The sequence below is a fragment of the Lycorma delicatula genome, chromosome 1 (assembly GCF_047948215.1).
Source record: "Lycorma delicatula isolate Av1 chromosome 1, ASM4794821v1, whole genome shotgun sequence".
NCBI lineage: Eukaryota > Metazoa > Arthropoda > Insecta > Hemiptera > Fulgoridae > Lycorma > Lycorma delicatula.
This window is the reverse complement of record NC_134455.1, coordinates 129,830,324-129,847,307: the sequence shown is the minus strand read 5'-3', so window position 1 is coordinate 129,847,307 and position 16,984 is coordinate 129,830,324. Positions and strand designations below refer to the sequence as shown.

At 28.6% G+C, this 16,984-nt stretch overlaps 1 protein-coding gene and 1 long non-coding RNA gene across 3 annotated transcripts in view; one reads left to right on the top strand and one right to left on the bottom strand.

The window, feature by feature from the left end:
* Positions 1–16,984, bottom strand: part of LOC142322249 (clavesin-2-like) — a 72,782-nt gene that overhangs the window by 32,968 nt on the left and 22,830 nt on the right. For both annotated transcript variants that reach the window (XM_075361123.1, XM_075361113.1), the window contains exon 3: positions 11,668–11,881. In XM_075361123.1, the coding sequence (XP_075217238.1) occupies positions 11,668–11,881 (214 nt within the window). The remainder of the gene's footprint in view (positions 1–11,667; positions 11,882–16,984) is intronic.
* LOC142322258 (uncharacterized) overlaps positions 15,845–16,984 on the top strand; it is a 69,690-nt gene continuing 68,550 nt past the window's right edge. Inside the window, exon 1 of the long non-coding RNA XR_012755812.1 lies at positions 15,845–16,041. This is a non-coding gene — a long non-coding RNA (uncharacterized LOC142322258). The remainder of the gene's footprint in view (positions 16,042–16,984) is intronic.

The following is a 16,984-nucleotide window of genomic DNA, read 5'->3' as shown; positions in this document are numbered from 1 at the left end:
ACGGCCCAGGAAAATATTTTTTGGAGCAGCACCCCCACTAATTTTAGCTTCAAGCCGCCACAGTTACTACGTACTTGTTCAGGACCCGTACCATTTCCTATGACGTAATTAGGTGTAACATTATATAATTTGAGACCTATAATATTAAAATCAAAATTATAACCGAAAATAATATAATAAATTTCCTTAAACAACTGATTTATTTAGTTAAAAATTATTACATTTTCAAACTGAACATAATTTATTTTCAAGTGAAAACACACGTATGAATTAAAAGAAAAAAAACAAAAAAAAAAAATGATTTAAAAATTTTATTAAAAATATAGACGCATGCAATACCCGTAAGATTTTAACGTAGATAAATTTTTATTAAAAGTTATTTTAACGTTTAACTGCTCATTTACCATGAAAATAATTATATTAAATTTCTGTGATTAAAGAAGATATAATATAAAATATTAATTTATGAAAAGAATGCATATATAAACTATACCCGCTAGGTGGCGCCGGTGTCGAGATATTTACTAAACAATCAAATATACAGACTTTCTTCTTCTATATATTTAAAAGGCAAGTTCGTATATGTGTCCACTGTTGAAAGGAAAAAACTACTTGACCGATCTAAGCGTGGGAAAATTGGAAAAAGGGAAAGGGAGAAAGGGGAAAAGAGGAATGAGAAAGGGGGACGGGGAGAACGGTAAAGGGACATGGAAAGGAGGTAAAAAGAGAAACTGAAAAGAGGAAAAGAGGGGAAATTGGGAAAGAAATGGGGAACAGGGAAATATAGAGAAATAGGGGGAAAGGGAAATAGGGGAAAAGTGAAAGGTTAAATTTTCGGGAAGTCCCGTAATGTTCAGTTTTTTTAATGTTTTATCAAACTTTCAACTGTGTTAATTTTATATATCCTCAAATCTAGCAATAGTAAACATTCCTGGGTCACCTAGTACTGAATAAATAAGTCTCTTTTAACTCTTACAATATTTTAATACCTTTCAATTGTTTAAATTTTTCTGGTATTTTTAAATAACTTAAATACACTGATTGTGTACACTATTAAAAATATTAGTTATTACCTTAACTGTTTAGTGATCTGAAATTACAAAAAAAATTAATTTGGTTTATATTTTTTGGAATAAAGAGCAAGAAATTTCTTTTTTTGACTGTAATCTTAACTGATTACAGTCAAAATGGTTACTAAATTATTACAAAAATTTGTTTTCAGAAATTTTCAAGCCTAAAGAGTAAGGTTTTTATTGAGACTTTTAAACTGAACAGTCTGTAATTATACATTTTTTTAAAAATCCTTTACAATAAAAAAGTACAATTAAATGTAATTTCAGAAACATTTCAAAGTAACAACTTGAAATAATAAGTATTTTCATTAACAAATAAAAATTACAGAAATTACAGCTAGTTGAGGTAAATTTATTGTGCAGTATTAAAGTGAAGTATCTATTCTTGCATTACAAAGTTTAGATAAGGCCATTTACAGTTTAGATATGACTGAGGCTATGTTCAAAATCAAGAAAAGAGGATGAGGTATTTCCTGAGTATTAAGTACATTAAAAGACAGCAAATTTTCACAATTATTATCTAGATTTAGAAGTGAAAGCACTAGATTAGATATTGAAGAAGATAACGCTCAACTTATTAAGAATAGTTGCGCACATTGTAGTTTAAGGACCCTCTTTCTTTTTCCTGTTAAGCCTCTGGTAATTACCGTTCAGATAATATTTCAGAGAATGAATGAGGATGATATGTATAAGTGTAGTCTTGTACAGCCTCATTTCGACCATTCCTGAAATGTGTGGTTAATTGAAACCCAACCACCAAAGAACACCGGTATCCACGATCTAGTATTCAAATCCAAGTAAAAATAACTGACATTACTAGGACTTGAATGTTGGAACTCTCGACTTACAAATCAGCTGATTTGGGATGACGCGTTCACCACTAGACCAACCAAGTGGGTTAGTTTAAGAACCCAGTACGATTAGAAAGGTTTGTGCGTCTGCTTGCCATAAAACTTAAAACATTTTGCTTAGGTTTTTTCTTTCTCTCAAATCTGGAAGAATATAATAAAGAAATAATTTCTGCATAACCACATCTGCAGCAAAAAGACTACATGAAAAATAAGTTTTTGTACAATTTGTTTGTTTAGTAAAATTGTATAATTTTGTTTTTATACAATTGTACACAGTTCTTGCTGATGTTGGAAGAGATAATCATTTAAAAAATTACACTTCTTTGCTCAATAAAAACCAAAAAAAAGTAAGTTTCAAATCCAAAACAAAAGTCCTATTTGATAGAAGTTTGTTTAACTAACCAGTTAAGCAAACCTCTTTCAAATATAGATTTACAAAAAGCATGCCAAATTACCATGTTATCCAGTCTAAGATTAGGCCTGAACCGATAAAATTATACTAATCTTTATTTTTTATAGCCAGTGCGATGTTATCAGATTCAAAATTTATTCTTTCATTTATGAGTTTTGAAACGAGTGATTTTTTGTTTTTATATTTTTGTAAACTTTTCCACGCATTCATATTATAGCCTTTATTACAAGCTTTTATTATCTTCATTGTTTTGTTAATTACATTATATTCATGTGTCCAAAATAAAATGTGCATAATTTGATTTTTCTAGCTGATTCAATCTTATATGTTGTTTGTACCTATTTTTAAAATTTATTGCTTGGCCAATGTATATATGTCACAAGTCATTTTTTAAACACCAGAATTGTATTTATCTTTTTGATCAATATTTGAGTTAATTTTAATTTCTAAATTATTACTATTTTTATACTATTTGTGTACCAATTGTTTTTCTGAAAAAAGTTTTGATTTTATAAGTTTCAATCCCTATATAATTAAACAGTATATATTTTTTGTCATTTACGAGAGTGAATCATATATAAATGGTAATTTTTTTTATAAATTTATTGATTAATAATTATACACAATTTACACCTTCAATATTTCTCCATATAGTCTCTTGCATGATCTACACACTTTTGCCAATGATTTGGAAGTTTGAATATTCCTTGTTCATAAACAGTTTGAGGACAAGTCTCGACCAATTGCAGACGCACTCCTCAATGATTTCACTGTTTTCAAATCATTACCCTCCAAGTGATTCTTTTAAGGTTGCAAACAAAAATTAGTCACAGGGGGCAAATCTGGACTGCAGGGAGGGTGGTTGAGGGTTTCTCAGTGCATTTTTTCCAATCTATCTGTTGTCAAAAATCATGGTGTGCAGCCTGGCATTGTCATGGAAAAGGATGATGTCTCTGATGGGCATACCCCCTCATTTGTTTTGGTAGGCGGCTTTTGTTGACAATAGAAATCCGCATTAACTATTCATTGATTGTGGAAAAAATCAATGAGTAAAACTCCCTTTGAGTAAAAAAAAATCATTCAAGAACTTTTCCGACTAACAGACGGGTTCCTTCATTGGACAGCCCTCAACCTTCCTTCACCACTCCTTACTCGCAATTTTTGACTCCGGAGTGTACTGATGGACCCATAATTCATTACATGTGGTGATACGCCTCAAAATATCATCCCCTTCTTGCTGAAATCGTTTCAGAAGTCTCTCACAGATCGCCAACCTGGTTTGTTTTTGATTTGGTCAACAACCTCGGAACCCATCGAGCACTAATTTTTCTATAGTCAAGATAATCAGTGATAAGGGATTGAGCACTCCAGTAGCTGATACCCACTTCTGATATGATTTCTTCTACAGTAAACTGGCGCCTTTGATCACCTTATCACCTTTGATAAGCTCTCAAAGGACACGAATGTTGTCAGCTGTGAGACTTGACCTTGAGCATAGATCATGACTTTCATTTTCTACACTTTTTCACCTGCCCTTAAATTGTCTGGTACACACATCCACTCAGTTCTGGGACATTTTAGTGTTCCCAAACCGTACCTTAAAAGGAGTTAAAATTTCTGCAGGTTTAACACCTTCATTAGTCAAAAAAACTTTATGATTATATGTTGTACAATAGACGACAGAACCTCTTGTTCACTCATGACTGTACTGATGACAGAACAGAGTGGAGGAGCTAACCAAGCTGGTTCCTCTTCTCTAACACACTGAACATTAAACCCCCCCCCCCCACTCAGCCAACAAGCTCGGAACTGCCTGCTGCATAGAATAGCAAAATTGCTATTTAAATTTGATTCACCCTGATATATTACTATTCTGTGAAATTAATTGTATATATTTATATATATGTAATTGATCATTGAATTTTTATTCATTTTTGTGCACAGTTTGTCTACTGTGTCTGCACAATAACCATTAAACATTGCTATTTATTTTGTTGTATAAATGGTATACTTGTTTTATGGTATCACATAAGCTGTACAAATACAAAATTTGCACAGCTTATTGGTAATTTCAATGCTCTATTAAGCATAGTTCTATACGCCAACAATTTTTGATTTATCAGATGGTTTGATTCATTTTGGTATATGTCCATATAAGTAGGCTTCTGTAAATATTGAATTCCAAGCAGTGATGATTTCTAGTGATGGTAAGGACTAAATATTCAAATTTTTTTATTACTTTTTTCTTCAAAAGTAAATTCTATATTATTGTGCAAACTATTGATTGAACTGTTCATATCATTAGGCTCATAATGTATATTTTCATTATATAAAATAAAAATACCATCAACTTATCAAAAATGTATAACAACATCATGATTTTTATTCAAGGCATTACATATCTTTAAGTCCAAATCTTGCAAAAATATTTAGAATAATATAGTAGCTTTTGGGTCCCCCACCATTAGTTCAGTTTTTTGTTGGTACGTATTATTATTGAATCTAAAATGGTTTTGTTTTATGGTAATATTTAACAAACTTATAATCTGTTTAATATACACTAAATTGCAATCATTTTCTAATAATTTATTAATTATAATACTAATGATTTCATCTGTAGAAATATTTGTATACATATTCTTTATATCAAAGGAAATCATATGCGATCTTTAGTGATATTTGCTTAATTTTATCAACTAAATTGATTTTGTGTGTAAGACTAATGAAATGTGATATGGATAATTTTCATTTGCTGATAATGTTGATATATTATTGAGGTGAAACATGTAGGAAAAAATATTTCTATGACGAATGTATGGTAAGATGAAAATAGAAATTATACATGTGTTTTAGTAAAAAATAAAAAAAAAATGTATATATAACCACATATTATATATATATATATATATATAATACCATTTTTTTTTTTTTGGATTTCCTTGAATTTTTTGCCTTCAATGAACTTCATGATGGGAGGCAGCACGTGAAGTTTTGTTTTGATTCAACAATATAAAATAACCATATTTTATTAAATTCGGATGCAGAAAAACTGTCTTTCTTTCAATTGTAGCAGAACAAAAAGGTTAGGATCCATTCTTTTATTTTAAAACTAACTAAACTAAAAAATAAAATATATTTATAAAATATAAAATAAATCTAACAAATATTATTAAAAAAAAAAATAAATAAATAAAAAATATGTTAAAATTGAATTAACATAAATTATAAGAAATTTAATAAAATATTTAAATCATTTAAATTTAATACAGCATATATAACTAATAACAAAATAATAAAGTATAATTAAGATAAATAGAGATAATTAAGATAATTATCTTAATTAAGATAAGATCTTTATCTTAATTAAGATAATTAAGATAAAGTAAATAATTAAGATCCTACCAATACAATAAAATATAATTTAGACAAACAAGGAGTATATAGCTTAAAATGTGAAAACTGATATTGAGAATATATTGGTATGACTAATCGATCATTTTCAGTTAGATCAAAAAACATATTAACTGCATAAATAAAAGAAATAAAGACCGTTCTAATTTTGCTAAACATATATTGGAATATAAACATAATTACAATCCGAATGATTTCTTCGTTTTTTATAAAACTAACATTTTAGAGAAATTTTACATTTATTTAAATAATAAACTGATGAACGAACAAACTAAATCTGAGAATGAAATATTATTTAAACAAACTGCTAACAATAATTAATGATTATTGGATTGGCTAAACTGCTTTCATTTTATATTATCACAACAACTGAGATTACTTTATTGACAAGATGTATTTTACTTTAACGTATGACTTATTTTAACTTTATTACCATTGATGATCAATTGTTTTATATACATACATATATATATATACATAAAATTTTACTTCATCTACAATATTTTATTTCAATTTATTCTATTTCTACGGTTTTAAATGAATTTTTACACATCTTATAATCAATTGGATATTCCTGAAGATGGATAATAATTCGAAAGCACTAGAATAATTTAAACTTTTATATGTTGGTAATTTTTATTATGTTCTGAAAAGGAAAAATTAGATACTTCTAATGTTAATTTTCTTAGTTTGTAGTTTTCACTTATGGTTTCATTAAAATCAAATTTCTCAGTTCTAAAAAACTACCAAAGCAGCTACCTAAAATCAGAATCTGGAAACTGTGCTTCTTAAATTATTATTTCAAATCCAAAAATTATTAACAACTCTCTTCCTTTTAAAAATTCCAAAATGTATTCATATCTGGACCTGGATAGGACAGTCAGTCCTTCATTAAAATGCACCTTCCCTCAACTTTCGTAACTACAGGTTTGAGACCCCAATAAAAAACAATCTTATCATTTTGAAAGTTTCAAAGTTGACCCTTCCAAAAACCAATATCTGCAATTGTTTTTTGGACTTGAAGGCCCAGAACTCATAATCAAAGTGTTAATAATTACTCTCATCATTCTGGTCCATCACTAAACTCTAAAGTGATAAAAATGTTTATTCTTAATTTTTTTAAAAATATATTCAAGAAAGTAAATGACAGAAAATATCTTCATCAAGAAAGGTAAAGTGGAATTTTCAATTCCATTTTATCCAAAACCAAGTAAGATATTAAAAAAATGAAGTTTTTCTTAGATTTACCATTTGTAAAGAGAGGTAAATAATCAAAGTATTTATTCCTTATTTTTAGGGGACGCACAAAAATTTCAGAAACAGAAACACTTATCTTATCCTGATCTCTACTTATTTAAAGGGTCAAATTATTGCAATTTTAAGTTTTGAGATAAAATGAAATGAATGGCTAGAGACACAATATGAGTAATGAATTTTAACCTTTCTTTTGTGTCTTTGCAAAGAAATATAACAAATTATAGAGCAAAATAAAAACACATGACAGTAATGCAGAGTATAACCAGACCTAACTAGTACCATGACAAAATAAGGTAATGTAAATATATATCAGAAGTGGGATTAAAAAATCCAACCAAAAAAATATACTACTAGTTCAATAGTACTACTCTTTCTTAGCCCTTTCCATATCAAAGAACATGCCTACTTATTCACTGGTTATTAAAATCCACCTTCAGAGATTTCAATTCGTTGAACACTACCATCGGAAATGGTAGTGGTTTAAGAAATCTCAAGTCATCCATCATTTTTCTAAAGCTGTTCTAAAACTGTTGAGAACAAAGCCATTTTTGAGATGAAGGAAGGTATAGAAAGTTACAGGTATAACAACTGGAGTGTATAGAGGTGAAAAAAAACAAGAATTTTCACAGGAATTGTTAAATATTCTGATATCATGAATGAGGTGTATGTAATACACCTCATTCATGTATGTCATCTGTGTGGATACAGAGACTATGTCAAGCATATATAAAGAATTCTTGGCATCACCATATAACATTACCAATTTTCAATGGCATATTTTGGTTTGTAATGCATTTGGAAACTCCACTATAATTATTGTTCCTAGCTACATAAAATCTACTAAAAAGACATCACTTTGAATCCAGAAAATAGTTGGTATGTCTTCTGTACTAACTGGATTTCCTTGAATTTTTTGCCTTCAATGAACTTCATGATGGTAGCCCATGAAGTTTTGTTTTGACTCAACACTATAAAATATCCATATTTTATTAAGTCAGGATGCAGAAAAACTGTCTTCCTTAAAATTTTGTAGCAGAACAAAAAAAAATAGGATCCATTCTTTTATTTTAATATATATCCGTGACTACTCTTGGATACTGATTATGACACTTTAGTTTCTTAGAAACAATTCTTTATACTGTAAGATGTGAAATGGTTGAAATTTACACATCAAGAACACTAATCATAGATCACTGACATTACCAATATTCGGATATATTTGCTAAACAAACAGGTCCCATCTCTATACTGCCTCCCAACCCTCTCTTTAATATCAACATTTGTATAGTTTTAACAAACTCACAATGTCACAGCCACATCTATCCTTCATAATTACTGTACATACATAAATTTTACATGATTCGCATTTAATCTCATCAGCATTAAAATTATTCACACTGAGAAATCTAATACAAAATGAATTTTGCAAGAAATAGTACTGCTATTCCCACATTCTTTATTAGTCACTGTCATAATAAAACAGATCATAAGTAATATATAATAACTGATACTTTCTAATGAACTGATTAAAGCATGTGCTGATCTAAGCTCTTCAATGAAGAGGAACAAGCTCCGATTCTGAAGCAAAGGCCTATCTCCATTGTTTTTTATTTTAAACAGAAGAAGAAATTCAGGAACTGGAAGAAAAACTAGAGAGTAGAGTAAAACTATGCTAGGAGAAAAATGTTAAGATTTGGTCATGTCATTAATCTTTGACAGACACCAAAGATGAGGCAGAAAAATTTCTGAATGGCATGAGTTTATTGCAAGGAGAGAATTTCACTTTGGAAATAAATAAAACTAAAACAAAGGTAATGAAATGTATAAAAAGGAGGATAATGAGAGATTAATAATAAGATAAGGGAACACATTACATTTGAAGTTGCAAAATTTTGCTATTAAGAATGTAAAATTATAAAGGATGAATGAAGTAATGCGAGATCAAAGGCTGACTGGCACTAACAAGAAGAATTTCATGCAGAAATGAAGACTGCCAATATCAAATACATCTAAGGATTAACAGGATGCTTTTTAAAAGTATTTGTGTGGAGTGTAGCAGTTTATGCATACAAAATTTGGACAACAAGAAAGATAGGAACGACTAATACTGGCCTTTGAAGTATGGTGTAACTGGAGATTATAAATTATATAGATAAATTTAGTACTTTTTGTTAAAAAAAGTTAGAAATGCTGAACTTAAGCTCTGGATTAATGAGCAATTTATCTGTAGAATTCGTAAAAGAAATGAATTATGGAAGATACAAAGACAACCTTATAATAAGAACTCAATAAACATTATGAAGGCTTTGAAAAATATTAATATTTGATTTCTGAATTTGCTAAAGAGAATTATTGTAAAGAAACTCTTAATATAACAAAAATAAAATTCTAGTGCTCAAAAAAAGATTGTTGATACAGTCTTGGTCAGGGTTTCTACATTCAGTGCAACAAGAGATGAGGGTGGAAAATGATTAATGTAATATTGCTATTAGAAAAATACTTAATTTTTTTTTATATTGAAAATATCAAATAATACAAAAAAGTTGCAACTAATTAACGGTAATGATTATGAGGTTTATAAAAAAAATAACTAAAGCTTTTTTTCTGAAGCTTATATTTTGAGGAATGAGTTGGCATCACTGTAAAACATACGAACTAACAATACCTCATGACTTGCATTTGTGTATCATAATTAGTTTTTGAGTAGCATTCATTCTAGGTAGGTGTTGTTTTGGTGCCTTTGGCAATTTTTGCAATGAATGAGATACACCAACAACTGTAGTAAAATTTTATTTTAAGCATGGCAAAAACTTTACTAAAAGACACAAAATGACTGAAGAAGCTTATAGGGAAGACTCTTTGAACCATACACAATCCTATGAGTAGTTCAATGGTTTTTTACATCATCAAGAACTTACTGCAGATGATGTTCATATAGGAAAACCATTGACATCATCATCTCATATTATCCAAGTAAATGATTTTGTGGTGTCAAATAAATGTTTAATAGTTGCAAAATAGCAGTTGAAATTGGGATTTCATTGAACATGTCATGAAATACTAACTGAAAAATTAGAATTGCATTGTGTTGCCACCAAAGTTGTTCTAAATTTCTTGATACTACAGAAAGACTATGCGTAGTAATCTGTCAGGAACTTTTGAATCATGCAAATGATGATGAAATCTTCTTGTCATTGTTGATAGCTGATGATGATATATAGGTGTATGGGTGCTATGTGGAAACAAAATTTCAGTTATCAAAGTACCATGAAAAATGATCATAGAGACCAAAACAGCATGCAAGAGTCATTCAAGTATAAAGGTAATGTTGACAGTTTTTTCTGACAATAGAGGCAATCTTCACTATGAGTTTCATCTGTAGCAGGCAATCAACCACCACTACTACCAAGAAATCATCAGACACCTGAACAAAAATATAAGACACAAGTGACCTAAACTTTGGCATAACTCGAGGGTCCTTTCATCATAATAATGTTCCACCCCATATGTTACTGCTGATATATTTAAATTCATAAGTTCACAAGATTCTTGTACAAAACATTTTTTCAATTTTATCATTCACTCAGCATACTCACCCAACCTAGCATCAATCGGGTTTTTTTAATTGCCAAAACTAAAATTGCCATTAAAAGGACACAAATCTGAGACAGACAATACATTCCATAAAATAAAATTCTCAGAACATCCTGAAAGTTAGCAGGAATTGAAGGAGGAAATTAATTTATAATACTGTAATAATCAATAAGTTGTTTTTTTTTTAGTTTAGAAAAAGTGTCATTACTTTTTGAACAGACCTCATATCGAGAAACAATAATATCATCATCATGCAATACATGATATTGCATGATGATTACATGAGAAACAATAATATCATCAAGAATGGTCTCGTTTGCCAATATGTCTACTTCTATTGCAGGTCTACAGATTGTAATACCTTAAAGTATCAAATTGAGAAGACTTCATACAAATAAGTTGATAATTTCCTAAAAACGCTCTATTTAATCAAAACTCATATTATGTATTTTAGTTTAAGATTCTAATTTTGAAAATTTATTAAGCAATATTAAGTGTTATAAATCATGTTAAAAAGTTGGCAATTGCTGTTGTGATAATTAAACTACCTGATGATACAGAATAACTTGGTTTAACATTTGACTGTAATCTTACTAAGAATAAGCGAATTATTCATGTTTTAAATTTGAAGATCAAATGAAAAATTTTAAAATTATTCTTAGAGAAACTTATGCTCTGTTAATGTATTGAGATTTTTTATATTTTTCTTTGATACCATCTTGTTTGAATTATGGTTTGGTACGTTGGTAATTGCCTATACAGTTGTTTTTGAGAAAATATATATAGCCGAGAAGTAAATAATTAGAGCTACATCAAATAAATTCATATTATCTGCAACCTTTGAATTATTCAGAATTTTAGTAAACTTCATACTGAGCACTTATGTATATTTAGATAAACTGATTCGATTTTTTAAAATTCAAGTTCATTATCTGAAAGTGACATATATTTCACATGATTATAAAAATTTTCAATTGTAATGTTATAACATAAGCATGAACACATAAACACTCATATTTGTCTGCATTCAGTCAAACAATGTACGATTAGACATTTATTAAGCCTTTACCTGTCTCTGTTTTCTAAAACTCCAGGAAACCCATCAAAAAGAGCCTGTTGAATTAACGTATCCTTAGTACTTAAAGTACGAAAAAATTCCTGATTACGCTGTCGATAAGCATAATAATTCTGAAGTAATTTATAACTTTCTTCAACATTAAGTTTTCGCGCACGTAAGAAACGTAACAAGAATTTATCATCTGTTCTCTTAACAAATGTATCACCTGCAACAAAATACAATCGAATGTGTAGAATTTATTAACACTTTCCCAAAAGATACATAAAACTATAAATGGGTGAATGTCTACTTGATATAGCAAAAGTATAAAACAATTGATGTGCAATGAGAGTAGTTGCACATTTACCAAGAAAAAAACGTATAAAAATGGTCCCTTTAAACTACCACATTTATTCGAGTACCCTCTGCACTTTTTTCCTTGGAACTGGAGAGAAAAAATAAGGGTGCGGGGTTTACTTGAAACATAGCCAGGATAATTTATGTAAAATAAATGTTTTCTTAGAAGTACCTAAATTCAATCACATAAATACAGTTACATTAGGCTTTCGTTTATCAATATCCAGATGCCGCTTATACAGAATACATCCTTAATTATTAACATCATGTTCACATTATCGATAGGAACGAAGTTACGGTATTTTTATAAAACTGATTCATTCTGTATAGGCTGCATCCAGTTCTAATGACACTACAGTTACAGTATCAGTTATCCATTGTCGTCTTGTCTATTTGCCATAGTAATTGTACTGTTTGTATATGTGGACGGTTATGTGCATTTTATCTGTTTAGTTTATCTTGTAAAGTTTAATATGGTGATTTATTTTAATTACGGCATTAAAATGAGTACAAAAGGACAGCAGCTATGATCTTTTATAGTAAATGAAAAACTGAGCATTATAGAAGAGGCTGAAAAAATTGGAAATCGGGCGGCAGGAAGAAAATTTGACGTAGATGAAATCTGCATTCGAGCCTGGCGTAAGAAGAAACAACTTCTAGTGAAAGGCGTTTGTAATAAACGGGCTTTTCATGGCTTAAAACCAAAATTCACAGACATAGAAAAAAAATTGTATCACTGTTATGGAAAAAAGAAAATGCGGTTATGCTTTCACGACAGAAATGTGTCGATCATATGCTCATGAAATCGCTAAATTATTGAATAAAGTTGATTTTAAAGCAAGCTGTAGATGGATAACATGATTTTTGCACGAAATGATTTGTCAATAAGACAAAAGTCGACCATTTCTCAACGACTTCCAGACGCTTATGAACAAAAAATATTACATTTTCACAAATACATAATAAATCTTAGAAAAGATAGAGACTATTTGCCTTCTCAAATAGGAAACGCTGATCAAACCCCCATATATTTTGAAATGCCATTTGATAAAACCGTAAACAAAAAAGGTGATAAAAGTGTAACGATTCGGACTGGTGGTAATGAAAAACAAAGGTGTAGTGTTATGCTTTGGATTACTTCTGATGGATCAAAATTACCTATGTACATTGTTTTTAAAAGAAAAACTCATCCTGCCATACAGGTAAATGGAGTTATTATCGGAGCACAGGAATCAGGTTGGATGTACGAAACCTTAATTTTAGTTTGGATCAGGTGTGTATGGCAAAAGCGATCAGGAGATTTACTTAATAAAAAAAATACCGGTATGCTGGTAATGGATAGTTATCGGGGGCACATGACTGCTAAACTGAAAGACATTTTAAAAAAGGGTATGAATCACCAAGTAATAATTCCAGGCGGATTGACATCTTTATTGCAACCATTAGATTATATTAATTATTATATTAATCTGCATTAATTAACCATTCAAATCTTTTCTTTTTCCCGTTTAGCCTCCGGTAACTACCGTTTAGATAATTCTTCAGAGGAAACCATTCAAATCTACATTAAAACAACTGTACAGTAAATGGATGGCTGATGAAAATTTCTTTCTCACACCTACAGGAAGAATGAAACGCCCAGATTTTAACCAGATTTGTGTTCGGATAAAAGATGCTTGGGAAGGTATTTTCACGGAATTAGTAAGGAAAAAAGGTTTTAAAAAATTAGGAATATCTAATGAACTTGATGGTAGTGAAGACCATTTCTTACCTTTGGCAGAGCGATGTGGAGACTACTGGTAACTCTTCTACAGGCATTGACAGTGACGGTGATTAATTAAAAATAAAATCCCATATAAAAAAGTGTATTGAAATGATCCTTTTCAACATATACTTTCTTTTCGTTTTACTGGCCTACTGATTCTGAACTAAACTAGTACTTATGGTAATTAATTATTAATGTAATATTAATATTGTAATTTAAATGAACGAATTAAATGCTTTACTTTCTGAATATTTTTGTATTTACGTATTTTTTTATCATATCTGTTGCACTTTAAAATACCGGATATACTCAATTTTGTTTTAGATTTTCGGCCCAGAAAATTGAGGTGCGGGGCTTATTTGATGGCAGGGGGTACTCGAACAAATATGGTACTTTCAGAAATAGCAGTTTGATGCCCAATTATAGTTCCTTTATTTTTAAGATGAAGAAAAGAAATTAATTTTGTTATGTATAAAAATGTCATCCCTGAATGAGACTTTAACTTAGGACTCTCCAGATGAAAGGGAAAGATACTATACTACCATCTGTCACATATATCAGCAAGGAATCTATTACATTTTATGGATTACAGTTAATCTTCTACAAGAATATAAAGATTAATTATTATTTTTAACAGATCCTTCAAATGCACAATTACCTCTTATTACTTGCCTTCATAAGTAAAGCAGTAAACAACACCACAGATAGAAAATATTCCTCATTCTGAAAGTTATATTCTTTAAATAAGGAAACACATTTAATAAGCACATTTAGTTCATTGTCGGAGGCAATTTTTTAGTTAAAACTACAAAAACAGCTAAATGTTACTTAAAGTATAATTTAATGTTAACATCTTGTAAATTAATCTCATAAGAACAAATTCATACTTAAAAAAAAAATTTAATATTTATCTCTTAATGCCTTATTTTTAATAAAACTTCATATACTTGTCATATTTTCTACTAAAGTATGTAAAAATTATTATTTTTTTTATGTACAGTAACTTTATTGTAGTCCAGTATCTGTCAGTATCTATGTATCTGTTAGTCCAGTTGATAAAAATGAGTATGAACACAAAGGGAAAAGTGTACACCACTGTAACAAACATTACAACTAACATTTTTCACACATTTCTTATACTATAATTCCTAACTAAAGTGAAATTTCAATATCGAACTGTAACAAATTTTCAAAAATACTGAAACTCGTACTGCTAATATAGGGAAAACCTCATAAAACAAGGTTTTAGGTTACAGCTGATTTCTGAAATTATTTTCATATTTTTCAACCCCGAGGGTTAAGAAAGAGGTTTTCTTAATAATCTATAACTTCATAAAATAAATCTGAATTAATTTCAATCAAAATCAACTAAAAAATACTTTTTTTATACATTTACATAATTAGTCAATCATTTTAAAAGTAACCATCAAGTATCAATTACCTTTTCAATAACAATCAAAGTCACTTAATGAAGCTCTAGATAATTTTAGCATGAATTCTTGTGTTTTAAACTTTACAATATTAAAAGAATAACCGAACTGGTACTTTCAAATTCCTTGCACATAAATGGCAAAATCAGTAAGAGAATAAATTTCACTTTCTTTTTTGCAATTAGAATATTTTTAAATTGTTGCAGAACAACTTACAATGTACCAAAAAGGGGAAAATTATAATTGTCTAAATTTAAAAAAAATTCTACTTAAAAAAAAAATTTAAACCAGAAAGTTATCAAAAATATAATTTCAGTATATTTTTTTACTTATTAATTTAGTCTACAAAAATATCATTGAAAATTAATGATAAAAAAAAATATCATTGAAAATTAATGATAAAAAAAATATCTATCTTAATTTCAATGTAAAAAAAAAGCTATTTAAGAACAGTTTTTGGTTTTTTAAGAAGTTACATAATATCTATGTACTTCATTTAAATTATTAACAAAATTTCAATAATTAAGAAACAGGAAAGCATAATTATTTTTATTGCCATATAAAATAAATCATAAAGATATGAAAAAAAAAATTTGATAATATTATATTCTTCAAAACTATCTTATCTAAGGTTCTTATAAGATAGAAAGCTAGCTACAGACTATCAGTGACAACAGTTCTGGAAATCAATGTACATATATTCACTATCTTACAATAACTTAACTCTTACTCATTGTTCAGTATAATTTAATTAAACAGAAATGATAAATCACATTTTGAGTAAATTACAATAATGGTTTTCTACTTCAGACTCCAATTACAACACATTTTAAGGTAATAATATTTTTCAGTTTTCTTAATAGAGAGAAATTTATTTTAACAAACATAAGAAAAATCATTCAATAACAACAATGTGATTATACGTGATTCTCATTTATTAAACATTTAAATTAAATAAGTACTCTTAAAAACGTGTTTAATCACAAGTAAAAATGCAGGTTATTACAAACCATTTTTATTGTATGTACATCTTATTCACCATACACCTAAAATAAACTTTATACTTATCTGCATACATAATAAAATCAGTCATTACACAGTTTCTTTCAACCTTCAACATGCTTGTAACACACTTTTAAGAATATTAATTTCCTCAATACAGAATCTTAATTCTTCTTGTTCCATAAATACAGAGCAATAATTTTATAGATGTCAAGAATTAATTTTTAATTATATCACCTCATTCTGTAATACTATGTAATTAAACCATCTACTACACATGAATGAATGTGATTTTAAGTTCATAATTAGCAGAAAACTGTTCTCCATTAGAAACTGATGACTTTTAACATAAAAAAACTCCACCAGTTTAATCACAATCACTCTGAACTTTCTTCAATCCATTTTCACAGAATTGTATGACTTACACCACTCATTGAATGAAATCAAATTATTATGACCATAAAATCCATTAATTACAATAGAATTGTGAAAAAAAAAAACACTAAATGAAAAACTTCATCAAATATTACAAAAAAATCTTGTCCATGTTACATCATATGTGGTATTAACTTTATTTCTCTTAACATTCAGTTTTTGATCAATAATGGGTTTTAAATTTATTTGTGACAAATAAATTTTGTATTATATTAACAATGCCCAACATAACACTTCAAATCATAAAAAAAATAAATAATAATAAGTCCTTATAAAAACTATGATTATTGTGAAAATAAGAAACTGTACACAAGCTTTTTTTAAAGCACAGTATATTAAA